Source organism: Equus quagga, chromosome 4, assembly GCF_021613505.1.
Source record: "Equus quagga isolate Etosha38 chromosome 4, UCLA_HA_Equagga_1.0, whole genome shotgun sequence".
Lineage (NCBI taxonomy): Eukaryota > Metazoa > Chordata > Mammalia > Perissodactyla > Equidae > Equus > Equus quagga.
The window spans coordinates 117281079-117297337 of record NC_060270.1 but is presented as its reverse complement, the minus strand read 5'-3'; the positions used below and the strand labels follow the sequence as shown (position 1 = coordinate 117297337).

At 39.5% G+C, this 16259-nt stretch overlaps 1 protein-coding gene across 1 annotated transcript in view; it reads left to right on the top strand.

The window, feature by feature from the left end:
* TTN (titin) overlaps nucleotides 1-16259 on the top strand; it is a 265933-nt gene that overhangs the window by 64062 nt on the left and 185612 nt on the right. The window contains 21 exon segments of the mRNA XM_046658450.1: nucleotides 1969-4758; nucleotides 5546-5824; nucleotides 7594-8157; nucleotides 8687-8968; nucleotides 9069-9347; nucleotides 9791-10069; nucleotides 10167-10445; nucleotides 10564-10851; nucleotides 10960-11238; nucleotides 11331-11612; nucleotides 11708-11986; nucleotides 12101-12379; nucleotides 12480-12758; nucleotides 12885-13172; nucleotides 13294-13572; nucleotides 13711-13992; nucleotides 14091-14369; nucleotides 14492-14770; nucleotides 14880-15158; nucleotides 15264-15551; nucleotides 15798-16076. Coding sequence (XP_046514406.1) covers nucleotides 1969-4758; nucleotides 5546-5824; nucleotides 7594-8157; nucleotides 8687-8968; nucleotides 9069-9347; nucleotides 9791-10069; nucleotides 10167-10445; nucleotides 10564-10851; nucleotides 10960-11238; nucleotides 11331-11612; nucleotides 11708-11986; nucleotides 12101-12379; nucleotides 12480-12758; nucleotides 12885-13172; nucleotides 13294-13572; nucleotides 13711-13992; nucleotides 14091-14369; nucleotides 14492-14770; nucleotides 14880-15158; nucleotides 15264-15551; nucleotides 15798-16076 — 8691 coding nt within the window.

The following is a 16259-nucleotide window of genomic DNA, read 5'->3' as shown; positions in this document are numbered from 1 at the left end:
TAGTCAGGCTTACACCTCCCAAAAAACATTTCTTTTACTTGTTTTGAGTCACCATAACTCATCATGATAGATATGCTCTTGTGGAAAAATCATTTCTGTTTCTGTGCTCCAGTGAGCACACAATATGTATGATAACAATTACAGATTTCCTGTAATACACCACACCATAAATCCTTGAAATAAAACTAATTCTGCAGTTTAGGGATTACTTATTCTACTCTTAATCACATAATGAATGTTGAAATAAATTAGAAACTCAGATCATGACAAACATGGCAAGCAGACTTTACCCAAGCATCATACAGCATAGCAACAGTTCAAACCTGTTTCTTAAAAAGAAAAAGAAAAAGAAAAAAATTTAATGCTTTATTGGATTTTCAGCAAATGCTGAAAAGTACACTTTTATGCACATAAGAAGGTGGGCTTTATTTGATTCTGCTTATTAAAATTCTGTTAGTCTCAAATACATTGAACTTGAGGATATTCAAAATCAAAATGACTGAATAAGCCTTGCCCACAGTTGGCTTACTTATTAATTGTTGTAGATAATTAGATGATTTTTTTCTGACTCAATGATAAATAAATTACAAGCCTGTAATACTAATTTCTCTGATGCTGGATAGTGAATTCATGGTTACACATACTAGAGTTTAGACATAATTATTAGCTGTTTCTGCTACATTCATTTTTAACTACACCTTTCTTGTTTCAGCACATTTGAATTTCATTTGCTATCTTTGTGATGGTTAATACACTATGTTTAGAATTAGGGGGAAACAATTAAAAATATTTCAACATATTAGTGAGTAGGGATATTTTAACTATATTCACATTCATTCTCTTTACAGATATTTTAGGAGTTCAAGTGAAGGGAAAGCTGGCATGAGTTAAACATTATAGGTTAAACGTAAAGTTAAGTGGTCACCATTAGTATGTGAAATTAGTCAATAGTTTGATGGCTTACTAATGAAATAATGAAAAGTTGAATATGTATTCTACATGCTATAAGTAAGTTTTATCAGTACATTTATAACCAACAGACACCAGAGCCTTGCCTTCTCATGCTTATACACTAGAACAGAAAGAAATTAAGGCATAAAACAATTCCATGTGATGCTAGTGCAGTGAACTAATAAAATAATAAAACTATTTTTTGGTAAGGTGATAGAGCTATTATTAACAGAGTTGTTTTACATACCTAAAAGATTTGATGAAAAGCTTAATTCCTTGTTATCAAATTACGTCTTTCATCCTGTCATCCATGATACTGTTTTAAAGAGTATTTGTTACTCCCTGCTTTGTTTTTCTGTTCAACAGTGCTGTATAGATATTTCTCACACAATAAAATATAAACAGATTTTTAATGTTGGAGTTGCTTTCTCTTGTTTCTGATTCTCCCAAACTGAAAACAGTGGTTCTCTTACAAATTCAAATTAAAAATTTACTGTAATCCTTTGTTTTTAATAATCGCTTCCATTTATAAGCAGTAAATAGGACATAGATGTTTTATTTTGGAAATAGTCTTCAATTTGACAATGATGATCAATCTTAAACTCAAGAAAATTCTAAATATAAATAATAATTCTGGATCTTTTTAGAAATTGATTTAAATAACCCTGGATTCTTTTATTATAAATAGTTAGCCAGCAGTTTTTCAAACTTTAGAATTAGGATTATATGACAAAGAAAAACTCGTAAGAACATCTTTAAAATTTATAAACTCTAACACAAATGAAGTGGATTGGGAGTTACATTAGTATGGTATTTATCATCATATAATATGATATAATAAACAAAGGTTAAAACTTGAGAAATGTGCTTTTTGATAAATTAATCTCAAGATAATATAATGATTCCAGGAATAAAGCAGAAGGCGGCCTTCAATTCATGCATAATTCTTTGACTTCTATTTCTCTGTTTTGGTAAATAAAATTGATAGTAAAATAATAACAATTTCTTCCCATACAGAGTTTTCTAGTTCTCTTCTGTCTGCTAAGGAAGAAGGATTCCAAATGTATGGCTCTGGCCTTCAGTTACCTGATAGAAATGAAACACTTGAACTTTTGTCTGAACCTCCAGTTTATTCAACTAAATTTGATTCTCAAAAGGAAGGCAGTTTCCCAGTTTTCATCAAAGAAGTGTCAAATGCCAAAATAAATGTAGGGGATGTGGCCAAACTGTCTGTGACTGTCACTGGCATTCCCAAGCCAAAAATTCAGTGGTTCTTTAATGGAGTAACGTTAACTCCTTCTGCCGACCACAAATTTGTTTTTGATGGTAACGATCACAGTTTAATCATCCTGTTCACCAAATTCAAGGATGAAGGAGAGTATACATGTATTGCCAGTAATGAATATGGACAGACAACATGTAGCGCCTATCTAAAAATAAATTCCACAGGAGAGGGCCACAAAGAGACAGAACCAGAATCAGCAGTGGAGAAACCTCTGGAAAAGTTTGAAGGTCCTTGTCCTCCTTATTTCCTTAAGGAGTTAAAACCGGTTTACTGTACCCAGGGGCTCCCTGCCATCTTTGAGTACATGGTGCTTGGAGAGCCTGCACCCACTGTTTTGTGGTTCAAAGAAAACAAGCAGCTGTGCACCAATGTTTATTACACTATTATTCATAACCCTGATGGTTCCGGAACGTTCATCGTCAATGACCCTCAGAGGGAAGACAGTGGCCTCTATGTCTGTAAAGCAGAGAACATGTGGGGTGAGTCCACCTGTGCAGCAGAGCTGCTTGTGCTTCTGGAAGACACAGACATGACTGATGCCCCCAGCAAAGAGAAGTCCACGCCAGAAGCTCCTAAAGATTTTCCACAGATGTCGTTCAAAGGCCCTGAAGTTGAGGCATTTGACTCCAAGCAGGAAGTTGCAGCTTTTGTAAAGGACACCATTTTGAAAGCTGCTTTAATTGCAGAAGAAAAACAACAGTTTTCTTATGAGCGTGTTGTTAAAACCAATGAAATGAGCAGTCAAGTTACTCTAGTAGCTGAGCAATTGCAATCCACAGTCATGTTGGAGCAGGATAGGTCCACTCCTGAAAGCACCGGGGAACTTCTTTCCATCAATGGCACTACTCATGTTCAGCCTATCAAGGAACCACCTCCCAAATTACAGCTGCAGATTGTCCAGTCCCAGAAAACCCTCCCCAAAGAAGACATTCTAATGGTTCAAGAGCCTGCATCACAGCTGGTGCTATCAGATACTGAAAAAATCTCCCCAAGTGCCATGACCAAAGAAGAAATTAGTTCGTTAACAGCTGAGCCTCTGAAAACTTTATTAGCTGAGCCTGAAGGGAGTTATCCTCAGTCTTCAATAGAAGAAACTCCAGCCCATTTGTATCCAACCTCTGTGGCTGAGGAGGTGCTTTTACCAAAAGAAAAGACATTATCTGCAGTGGACAAAGAGCAAAGAGTGACTCTTCAAAAGCAAGAGGCACAAAGTGCTCTCATCCTGACTCAAAGCTTAGCTGAGGGATGTGTGGAAAGTTTCAAAGGTCCTGACGTCGTGATCTCTGAGGTAAACTGTGAGCCCCAGGTCCCCTCAGAACGCACGTGCACAGCAGGTGAAATTTTGATGGAAAGGGCGGGTCAACTGAAAAGTACAGGGCAAGATTTTGCAGACAGGACTGAGGAAGGCAAGTCCTTAAGGTTTCCGCTAGCGTGTGAGGAAAAGCAGATACTGCTCAAGGAAGAGCGTTATGATAACTTGGCAACACCCCCAAACCAAACCATTGAGTATAAAAAAGAGCCTATGGTGATAAACGGCGTGCAGGAGGTGCAGCAAAGTGATGTTCTTTCTAAGGAAAGTTTGCTTTCTGGTATTCCAGAAGAGCAACGATTAAACCTGAAAACTCAGATCCGCAGGGTTTTGCAATCAGCAGTGGCTAGGGAGCAGCCAAGTCTTTTCTCTGAATGGTTAAGAAACATTGAAAAGGTGGAGGTCAAGGCCATAAACTTCACCCAAGAGCCCAAACGCATTATGTGCACCTACCTTATTACCTCAGTGGAGTCTCTAACAGAAGAAGTAACCGTTGCGATTGAAGGCATTGATCCCCAAATAGCTAACTTGAAAACTGAACTTAAGGACGCTTTGTGCTCTATTATATGTGAGGAAATAAACATCTTAACAGCTGAGGATCCTAGCATTCAGAAAGGAGCCAAAACAGGCTTGCAGGAAGAAATAGATTCTTTTTCAGACTCACAGAGGGTTGAAGCAATCACGGAACCGGAAGTCGAATCTAAACATCTTGTCTCAACGGAAGAGGTCAGTTATTTTAATGTGGAAAGTCAGGTCAAAGTTATGGATACCATAACGGTTACCGATGCGGTTGCTTCAGCTGCTGTCTCCAGTGAAAAACAAGATGAGATGCCAAAACCACCAGAGGAAAACGAGAAGTTCTCTGACAGTGGTACCCAGGAGGGTGGTATGGTAGAGACACAGGAAGCTGAGAGTTGCTTAAGCAAAGGGGATGGTCCTGTTATACATACGCCCTTGGTGGACACTACTGCTGAGGAAGGTGACATCGTAAAGCTCATATCATCCATAACAAATGCCAAAGAGGTGAATTGGTATTTTGAGAGTAAACTGGTGCCTTCAGACGAAAAGTTCAAGTGTTTACAAGATCAAAATACATATACGCTAGTAATTGACAACGTAAATACAGAAGAACATGAAGGAGAGTATACCTGTGAGGCCTTGAACGACAACGGAAAGACAGCAACTTCAGCAAAACTCACTGTAGTCAAAAGAGGTTGGATTTTAAGGATTAAGTGGTTCAAGCTGTAACATTCACTGGATTGTACTGATTTAGGTTTCATCACTGAATTCTCACTTACCTGCCACTGCCAGAATGCCGATTATTTAGAGTAAGAATGAAATCACAGACATAATCATGGTTATTAACTCTTCTCCTTTTCCCTTACTGCCTTACCGGGTAGTATGTTATATCTATGTTACTATTTATTTTTAAAATAAGACATATTTTCATATGTTTCATAATAACACTGACATGTTTTTTAGTTTGTTTTTATCTGAAAATACTTTAATAATACGTACTACAAGCTGTCCGTGGACACCTAGCTACTCTGAAATTGCCAGTCTCATCTCTAAATTCAGAATAACCATGATTAATTGTCCATTTGTGTTTCTCATTTCTATTTCTTTTTTGCTGTCGTTTCACTTCTTCACTTTATTTAGTATTTCAGGTTTTTTCACATTATTCTCAGTGTTCCTAGTCAGCATGGTATATTTAAAGAATATATCATGTTGTTATGCATGTAAGCCAGTAGCATCACATTTTAATCATTTTTTTCACCATTCACTGCAAAGTAACAATTGAATATATTGAAAGCTGCTTATTGTCTTCTTTCGCCTTCAATAATCTTTCTCATTTTCCAGTCACTTGTTTTAAACTGCTGCAATCTGTCTCACCAATTTCAACTGTTTTAAGTCATTAACAGCCCCAATGTTAGGAGGAAAAGGACAATGTGGTGTGCCTGATAAGGAGGCGTGCTCATGGACTCTGCTTCCCTTTGCAGCTGCTCCAGTGCTCAGGAGGAGAATCGAGCCCCTTGAAGTGGCTCTGGGCCATCTAGCCAAGTTCACCTGTGAGATCCAGAGTGCCCCCAATGTGCGGTTCCAGTGGTTTAAGGCTGGCCGACAAATTTACGACAGTGACAAGTATTCTATCCGATCTTCAAAGTATGTCTCCAGCCTGGAAATCCTGAGATCCCAGGTTGTTGACTGCGGCGAGTACACCTGCAAAGCTTCCAATGAGTATGGCAGTGTCAGCTGTACAGCCACACTGACCGTGACAGGTAAATGCCATGCATTGACACGGATGTTATCATCTCATTTCGTGTGATTGCCTATTTTGCTTTTTGGACAGGTGCAGGAAGTGCTTGTCCTACCGACTGGAGAGACCAATAGCCAAGACGGTAACCTGGTGGCTAGGTGCTGTAGATCCTATGTGGGACAAGAAATGATTGTTTACAGTTATATTTCTAACAGCAGCTAAAGAAACAATAAAAAATAAGTTATTATTTTAAGAACAATGTTAAGGTATCAAATGAGTGGTGGCTCCTGTAAGTTTGGTTTTGGGGGGGGTTGTTTTTGTTTGTTTTGTTCTCTTTTTTCTAAATGATTAGCCTAAATGTCTTGAATAACTAGTAATGGCCTGACTTGGCCCTTTATATAAAAAACCTCAGGACAGTTTGGTGTCACTAAAAAATAAATGTTATCCCAATGTATTTAATAATTTGAAACCAGTTAACCAATTAAGAACAGAATTACAAACTGAAAAAAAGCAGAGCATAAGACTGAAGTTAAACAATCCCAATGTGAGCCAGGGAGCCAGTACAAGACTACAAACTAGGATTCTCACTCTAGGCTTTATTACTAATTTAAAAATAAGAGCAACTACACAGATATTCTGTTCTCAATTTCCTAATTGACACACAGGATGACTTTCAAATAGTTAACGCACCAAGTGTTTGAATTCCCTCATTAGCAAAAAAATTAGTAGTTCTTTCTTTCTCTTTCTCTTTCTCTCTCTTTTGCTTTCTTCCTTCCAAGGGAAAGCATGAATATGAACTACGGTTTAGGATCCAGGGGTACCAACCCCCGTGTTCTTGAGAGAAGCCTTGCATTAATGTCAGGGTGGGACTGTCCCTTGGTCTTCTTTTTCCGTGAGAGCATAAAGGGGGAAGGCAAATGCAGCAGCTCTCTTTGACTTGAAAGTCAGGCTGCCCTGTAGCATCCTCTCCTCTATAACTCTTTTCCGTTTCAGAAAATCCAATACCCAGGCCCATGGCGAAGCAAGCAGTGGTTTTCACTTTGTGATCAGAGTCTGCGTGCAACCACATACAAGACATAATTCTTGACACTTGGAAATTTCTTTACCCAAATTAGGCCAACTCAGTAATGGGACTAACACCTGAGCTTCAAATAACAAGAGAAGAGAGGAAGGAGGATGATTTTTTAAAAATTGGAAAGAGAGGTCCCTCTTAGGCTTGTTTCAAAATGCAGAATGAAAATGGGAAATCACTGCTATAAATATTTTTACAAGTTTCAAATGACTTAGAGGATGCATTCAAAATTGAGCCATGTAAGGATTTGCTGATGGTTGACATGAGGATTAGAGAGACGACAAAACTACTCGAACTTTTCATCATTTAATATCCCTGCTCTTTAGAAAAGTCAAGTGCGTTTTCTTTATCTTCCTTACACAGTCTTCCAATTCGTAGAATTAAAATCTCAGCTGAATGGCTTATCAAAGAATTCAGTTAATCAGCTATTAAAATGGACACATTTTTAGCAACAGTAAGTTAATGTTGCTTAAAAAAAAGGAACATTTTTTCTTTCCTTTGATAGAGACATTTAAATTACATCTCACACCTCTATAAAAAACACTCTCATCTCTTTCCTTTGACAAATCTTTTCATCTTATTAATACATTACCCTGTTTTAAATAATGTCTCATGTCTGTCTAAAGATATACTTCATCTTTTCTCTTTCTTGAAATATGTAATTACAGCACGAGCTTTGGTGCGGACAGAATGTAATACTGAAAAAATTTCTTTTGCAGAGGCATATCCACCAACCTTTTACTCCAGACCTAAATCCGTTACAACTTTTGTGGGTAAGGCAGCCAAGTTCCTCTGCACAGTGCTAGGAACTCCCGTGATTGAAACCGTTTGGCAGAAAGATGGCGCCGCGCTATCGCCTTCTCCTAACTGCAAGATTTCAGATGCAGAAAACAAACACATTTTAGAACTCTCAAATCTTACAATACAAGACCAAGGAGTTTACTCTTGTAAGGCTTCCAACAAGTTTGGAGCCGACATCTGCCAAGCTGAGTTGATCATAATCGACAAACCGCATTTCATTAAAGAATTAGAGCCTGTGCAATCGGCTATCAATAAGAAGATCCACCTTGAGTGCCAAGTAGATGAAGACAGAAAAGTCACAGTTACATGGAAGAAGGATGGTCAAAAACTGCCCCCCGGGAAAGATTTTAAGATCTATTTTGAAGATAAAATAGCATCACTTGAGATCCCTCTGGCCAAAGTAAAAGATTCAGGAACCTATGTTTGCACAGCTTCCAATGAGGCAGGCAGCAGCTCCTCTTCAGCAACGGTAACCATCAGAGGTAAGACATGTGTGAATATTATTTTTCACTTTCTTCTCTGAAAGGATGCCTCCGGAGAAAAATTGACAAACAATGCCGTCGGTGCATTTTGCTATTAAAATCATGTCATCCAAGCACACATTTTGGTTTGGGGAAATCCTGGCATTGTTTGGTTTTGTTTTCCCAATCTTCTTCAGAATTCACTTGCTTTTGTTCTGTTAAAACTGTCTGCCATTAACAAAGCTTGCTTAAAATTTCTTCTAAGAACTTCAATAGCAATTCTTAACTACCTTCTTTTATAAAATTGTTCTTTGTGTGAGTAGAGTTTGCTTGTTTTTGTTTTTGTTTGTATTTTTTTAATGAAGAGACTGGGAAACTGTTTTCGAATCATGGAAATGTGGAAAGCTATTGAGGACACCACAACCTTTTCAGAAATTTCGTGAAGCTGTTTTATGTGTGTTGTGTCTTTCCATTGTATACGTCTACTTTTCTTTCATGGAGTTTATGCTTCAGACATCTTTCCCTTTTTCTTTTCTGTAACTTCATGTAGAGCCACCATCCTTTGTGAAGAAGGTAGAGCCCTCTTATTTAATGCTCCCTGGTGAATCAGCCCGCCTCCATTGCAAGCTGAAAGGCTCGCCTGTGATCCAGGTTACTTGGTTTAAAAATAACAAAGAACTTAATGAGAGTAACACAATCCGAATGTCTTTTGTCAATTCTGAGGCTGTACTTGATATTACGGATGTGAAAGTTGAAGACAGCGGGAGTTACTCCTGTGAAGCCGTGAATGACGTGGGCAGTGACAGCTGCAGTGCTGAAATAGTTGTCAAAGGTTTGTTTACTCAGTTATAGTCCATTGTTTTTCTGAGAAAAGATTTCCTTTTTCATTGCCTGTACCACGTTACTTATACAATGCTTTCATGCTTTTGTAGAACCTCCTTCTTTCATCAAAACTCTCGAGCCTGCAGATATAGTGAGAGGATCAAATGCCCTCCTTCAGTGTGAAGTCGCAGGCACTGGACCATTTGAAATTAGCTGGTTCAAAGATAAGAAGCAAATTCGAAGTAGTAAAAAGTACAGGTTGTTTTCTCAGAAGTCTCTTGTGTCTCTGGAGATCTTTGCTTTTAACAGTGCCGATGTTGGTGAATATGAATGTGTCGTTGCTAATGAAGTTGGGAAGTGTGGCTGCCTTGCAACACACTTATTAAAAGGTTAGTGCTTGAAAACTGCTATCTCTTTAATAAATTGTCAAATGGCTTTCTTAACCCATGGAAGGAGATCTCGTTCTCTCTCTTCTTCTCCTAACCTTTGAGAATTTGTTCTGCTTTTGTTTGTCCTGGGTCCTTGGGAACAAAGTGAATGACCTTCATCCAGTCTTTATCCTGAAACCAGTGTAAATATTTAATCTCTGATAACAAAAGTGAATTATATCAACAGTCATTTTTTCCAGCTGATAACTGTGTATCTTCTATGCTTCTTTGTCTTGGATGGAATTATAATTCTTCTTAAATTTTATTTCTTCTTCAAATTAACCAACACTATGGAATAGCGGTATTGGACGAGATGAATGTAATCTAGATAAAATGCTTAAATATACGTGGTGTTGAAGTGCTTGGGAACTGACGAGTTTTCCATGCTCTCTTTCTTTAACTAGAACCACCAACCTTTGTAAAGAAGGTAGATGATTTTACCGCACTAGCAGGACAGACTGTTACCTTACAAGCTGCTGTGAGAGGGTCAGAACCCATTTCTGTCACATGGATGAAAGGACAAGAGATCATTAAAGAAGATGGAAAAATCAAAATGAGCTTTTCCAATGGTGTTGCCGTCTTGATAATCCCCGATGTTCAGATTAGTTTTGGTGACAGATACACATGCCTGGCTGAAAACGAAGCCGGAAGCCAAACGTCTGTAGGGGAATTAATAGTTAAAGGTTTGTGTAGAAACATTTTAACTTTGAATCTACATTTCCATTTAAAGTGAAACTTTAATACACATTTCAGAATCCTAACTATTTCATGCCATTGTAGAACCTGCCAAAATCATTGAGAGAGCAGAGCTGATCCAGGTGACAGCGGGGGACCCAGCCACACTGGAGTATACAGTCACAGGCACCCCAGAACTCAAGCCCAAATGGTACAAAGATGGGAGACCTTTGATTGCTAGTAAAAAGTATCGAATAAGTTTTAAAAACAATGTTGCCCAACTCAAATTTTATTCGGCTGAACTGCATGATAGTGGCCAATACACATTTGAGATTTCCAATGAAGTGGGCAGCAGCTCCTGCGAGACAACTTTCACTGTATTAGGTTAGTATCTTTAGAAACCTATTCTACATATTCCTTTGAAACCCCATAAATGACCAAAAATAAAATCACTAAGCACTTTTCCATATTGATCTTTCTTCCCTTCTTGTGCCATGAACAGATCGAGACATTGCTCCGTTTTTTACCAAACCCCTACGCAACGTGGATAGCATTGTTAGTGGTACCTGCAGGCTGGACTGCAAAATCGCTGGCTCCCTCCCCATGAGGGTATCTTGGTTTAAGGATGGCAAAGAAATAGCTTCTTCTGACAGATACAGAATAGCATTTGTGGAAGGCACGGCCTCTTTGGAGATAAGCAGAGTAGACATGAATGACGCGGGGAATTTCACTTGTCGAGCCACAAATTCTGTGGGAAGCAAAGACAGCAGCGGAGCCCTGATTGTGCAAGGTTGGCTGGAGACTTTTGCATTGCTATAGATGATGTTCAAATTAAGGCTTCTTCCCTTAGATCATGCCTCTTAACTCTCTGAAATTCTTTCTTATACCCCTTCTTTAGAACCACCCAGTTTTGTAACCAAACCCGCATCAAAGGATGTTCTGCCCAACTCTGCAGTCTGCCTGAAGAGCACCTTCCAGGGGTCTACTCCTTTCACAGTCAGATGGTTTAAGGGTGACAAAGAGCTGGTTTCTGGTGGAAGCTGCTATATTACCAAAGAAGCTTTAGAAAGTTCCCTGGAACTCTATGCAGTAAAAACCTCTGATTCAGGCACATACACCTGTAAAATCAGCAATGTCGCTGGAAGCGTGGAGTGCAGTGCAAACTTATTTGTAAAAGGTTTGCATTGTTTTCTCGACATCTGTGTGCTACCATTGTTATAATTTATTTCCTCTTTCTCACATTTCTTAACAACTTTCTTCCTTCCCCAGAACCTGCCACCTTTGTTGAGAAGTTAGAGCTATCACAGCTATTAAAGAAAGGAGACACCGCCGAGCTAGCCTGCAAAGTAACTGGTACCCCTCCAATTAAAATAACATGGTTTGTGAATGATAGAGAAATTAAGGAAAGCAGCAAGCACAGAATGTCTTTTGTGGAATCCAGTGCGGTCCTAAGACTCACAGATGTTGCCACTGAAGACAGTGGCGAATACATGTGTGAGGCTCAAAATGAGGCTGGCAGTGACCACTGCACAGGCGTTTTAATAGTCAAAGGTTTGTGTTCACATTGCCCCTTGTGTTACCAAAGTTGTGGCCCATAGCACAGACTCCTTCCCCATTAACTCAAAATAATTCCTTTTCTACTATAGAGGCACCTTACTTTACCAAGGAATTTAAGCCAATCGAAGTGTTGAAGGAGTACGATGTCATGTTGCTGGCCGAGGTGGCAGGCACTCCTCCCTTTGAGATCACTTGGTTCAAAGACAACACAACGCTGCGAAGTGGTAGAAAGTATAAAACCTTGATTCAGGATCAGCTGGTTAGCCTGCAGATCCTCAAGTTTGTAACCGCAGATGCTGGCGAATACCAGTGTCGGGTGACCAACGAGGTGGGCAGCAGCACCTGCAGTGCCAGGGTGACTTTAAGAGGTTAGTGTCAGTTCAAATGATGGACTGGCTCTACTGTACAGCCATCTCTTTAAAAAAAAAAAAGCCAGTTTTGCTATAGAGCTGGTATTAATGGAGAATTCATTCTTCTATTAGAACCCCCAACCTTTGTAAAGAGGATCGAGAGCACCAGCTCTCTTCGAGGAGGCACAGCTGCCTTCCAGGCAACTCTGAAGGGCTCCTTGCCAATCACGGTGACTTGGTTAAAAGACAATGATGAAATCACTGAAGATGAAAATATAAGAATGACCTTTGAGAACAATGTGGCCAGTCTGTACCTCAGTGGCATTGAAGTCAAGCATGATGGCAAATATGTCTGTCAGGCCAAAAATGATGCAGGAATACAAAGATGTTCTGCATTACTCTCAGTAAAAGGTTGGTTGAAAAGTTTGCCATGGGTTTTAGAAAAAAATGCAGATGTAAGACTTTCAGCAGAGCAATTCACAACCCACGTCTAACCCTTTGTTTTCCACAGAACCTGCAACAATCACCGAGGAGGCTGTGTCTATAGATGTCACCCAAGGAGACCCAGCCACCTTGCAGGTTAAATTTTCAGGGACTAAGGAGATTACAGCCAAATGGTTTAAAGGTGGCCAAGAACTGACCCTGGGCCAAAAATATAAAATCAGTGTCACTGACACAGTCTCTATACTGAAGATTATTTCTACTGAAAAGAAAGATAGTGGAGAATACACTTTTGAGGTCCAAAATGACGTTGGGAGAAGCAGCTGCAGGGCTAGCATTAATGTATTAGGTTAGTATGGCTTTTTTTATCAAGAGGAACTGGGCATCTCCATGCTCCTTCATCTCTTACAATTTTAGAGAAAATACCAATTGGTGGGTTGACTTAACTTTTCTTTTTTGCTTTTTTGTTGCATAGATCTTATTATACCTCCCTCATTCACCAAAAAGCTGAAGAAAATGGACAGCATTAAAGGATCTTCTATTGATTTAGAATGTATAGTCGCTGGGTCACATCCCATAAGCATCCAATGGTTCAAAGATGACCAAGAAATATCAGCTAGTGAAAAATACAAATACTCTTTTCATGACAATACTGCCTTCTTGGAGATCAGTCACCTGGAAGGTACAGACAGTGGGACATACACTTGTTCTGCCACTAATAAGGCAGGACACAACCAGTGCAGCGGCCATCTGACAGTCAAAGGTTGGCAATTTTTATCTCCACTTATCAAGTACTTGTTGCTTTCTCATTTCTTAAGTCCTTCATTGTTCAGTTCTAAAATAAATCTTCCTTTCACCTTTTGCTTCTTTTCCTTTCACCCCAGAACCCCCTTACTTCGTAGAAAAGCCTCAGTCACAAGATGTCAATCCCAACACAAGGGTTCAGTTAAAGGCTCTTGTGGGTGGCACTGCGCCCATGACAATAAAGTGGTTTAAAGACAACAAAGAGTTGCACTCAGGAGCAGCTCGCTCAGTTTGGAAGGATGACACCTCCACCATTCTCGAGCTCTTTTCAGCCAAAGCTGCCGACTCTGGGACCTACATTTGCCAACTAAGCAATGATGTTGGCACAGTGACCAGTAAAGTCACTCTCTTTGTGAAAGGTCTGGTCTCTCCGTCTCCTCACTTTCTTGCATGTCTAGATTTTCTTGGGCGGGGGGGAAGAGGGTTAAGAAAGCAATTTTGCACATTGGTCTTTGTTTTAAAAAATGTTCCGTATCATGCTTTTTCCTCATCTTTAGAACCTCCTCAATTCATTAAGAAGCCCAGCCCAGTCTTGGTGCTGAGGAATGGACAATCTACAACATTCGAATGCCAAATAACAGGCACTCCTGAAATCAGAGTTTCTTGGTATCTGGACGGGAATGAAATAACAGCCATTCGGAAACATGGCATTTCCTTCGTTGATGGTTTAGCCACTTTCCAAATTTCTGGTGCCAGGGTAGAAAATAGTGGGACTTACGTCTGTGAAGCTCGTAATGACGCAGGCACAGCAAGCTGCAGCATTCAATTAAAAGTGAAAGGTTCGTTAGAGGATCTACTTTCCATTTTGGCTGTGCTGCCATCTAGGCCTCAGGTCTCCCCTTGAGTAAGCTGTCTCTGTCTTCCTTTGAATCTTTAGAACCTCCCACCTTTATCAGGGAGCTGCAGCCAGTGGAAGTAGTGAAAGACAGTGACGTGGAGCTGGAGTGTGAAGTGATGGGAACATCTCCATTTGAAGTCACTTGGCTGAAGAATAATAGGGAAATTCGAAGCAGCAAAAAATATACCCTGAGTGACAGAGTATCAGTGTTTTACCTCCATATAACCAAGTGTGACCCTTCAGACACTGGTGAATACCAGTGCATCATATCCAATGAAGGTGGCAGCTGCTCATGCAGTGCTAGAGTCTCCTTGAAAGGTCAGTTATACACACAAGAAGCAGGCTACCAAATAAAAATTCTGTAATGCCCTTTACTTTAGTGATTATGGGTAGAAGTTCAAATATGCCTCTTCTTCTCACACTATCTAATTTAATCACAGAGCCACCATCATTCATTAAGAAGATAGAAAATGTCACTACTGTTTTGAAAAGTTCTGCCACATTTCAGAGCACCGTGGCAGGCTCTCCTCCCATTTCTGTAACCTGGCTGAAAGATGATCAGATTCTTGATGAAGACGATAATGTTCATATTTCATTTGTGAACAATGTGGCCACACTTCAGATCAGAACTGTGGATAATGGACACAGCGGGAGATACACGTGTCAAGCCAAGAACGAGTCAGGAGTTGAGAGGTGTTATGCTTTCCTTTTAGTACAAGGTTTGTAAGCTATTCTCTTTCAAAGTTAGTCTGTGGAGACAATTTTAGCACTCCTTATTTCTAGTGGACTTATCAATGCAACTCATCCATCATTTAATTGTTACTACAGAACCTGCTCAGATCATAGAGAAAGCTAAATCTGTTGATGTCACCGAGAAAGACCCAGTGACCTTGGAGTGTGTTGTGGCGGGAACACCAGAACTCAAAGTGAAATGGCTTAAAGATGGGAAACAAATTGTGCCCAGTAGATACTTTTCGATGAGTTTTGAAAATAACGTGGCCAGCTTCAGGATTCAGTCAGTAATGATGCAAGACAGTGGTCAGTATACTTTCAAGGTGGAAAATGACTTTGGAAGCAGTAGCTGTGATGCCTACCTGCGAGTGTTAGGTTTGTATCTTGGCCCCAGTCAGTTTCCCTTATTTCCCTTATTATGTCCTTTGTAAACAAATAGCAGCATATTAATGGATATGTTTTGCTGTTTGCATTGGACAGATCAAAATATTCCTCCATCATTCACCAAAAAATTAACCAAAATGGATAAAGTTCTGGGCTCTTCTGTTCATATGGAGTGCAAGGTTTCTGGCTCACTTCCTATTAGTGCTCAGTGGTTTAAGGATGGAAAAGAAATATCTACAAGTGCAAAATACAGACTTGTCTGTCACGAGAACACTGTGTCACTGGAAGTTAATAATCTGGAATTAGAAGATACCGCGAATTACACATGCAAGGTCTCAAATGTAGCAGGGGATGACGCATGCAGCGGCATCTTAACTGTGAAAGGTTAGAATTTCTTTACCACTTCTTGATTCTTCTTCGTGATTGCTTTTAAAATGTACCACTCTTACCTTATATCCTTTAGGGCTGAAAGTCTCAATAATTCTGTTTCTTTAGATCCATATTTATTGAGCTCAAGAAATATTCAGTCGTTACTTCTTTTCAGTAATGTTTTCCTAAGTATCCATAAAGCTGTCAAAATAATTCAACTACAAGGAATTTAAATAAACATATTTCTCTTAAAATCTATAGAACCGCCAAGCTTCCTGGTGAAACCTGAGCGACAACAAGCCATACCTGATTCTACAGTGGAATTCAAAGCAGTACTGAAAGGAACACCACCATTTAAAATCAAGTGGTTTAAGGATGATGTGGAACTTGTCTCTGGACCTAAATGTTTCATTGGCTTGGAAGGGTCAACTAGCTTCTTAAATCTCTATTCAGTGGATGCTTCCAAGACTGGACAATATACTTGCCAAGTTACCAATGATGTTGGTAGCGACTCTTGTACTACACTTTTGTTTGTGACAGGTGTGCAAGTTTGATTGTTTTATGTTTCTGTCTGACCTGTGGCCTCTGTCTGTTCTGTACTCTGTTACAATGCATCAACTCAATCAAGAAAGTACCCTTCTTTCCAACATAGTACACTGTGTTTGCCAGGCATTGTTCATGTTTTTCTCTTTCCTACATACTACCTAATTTAACTTTTGTTAT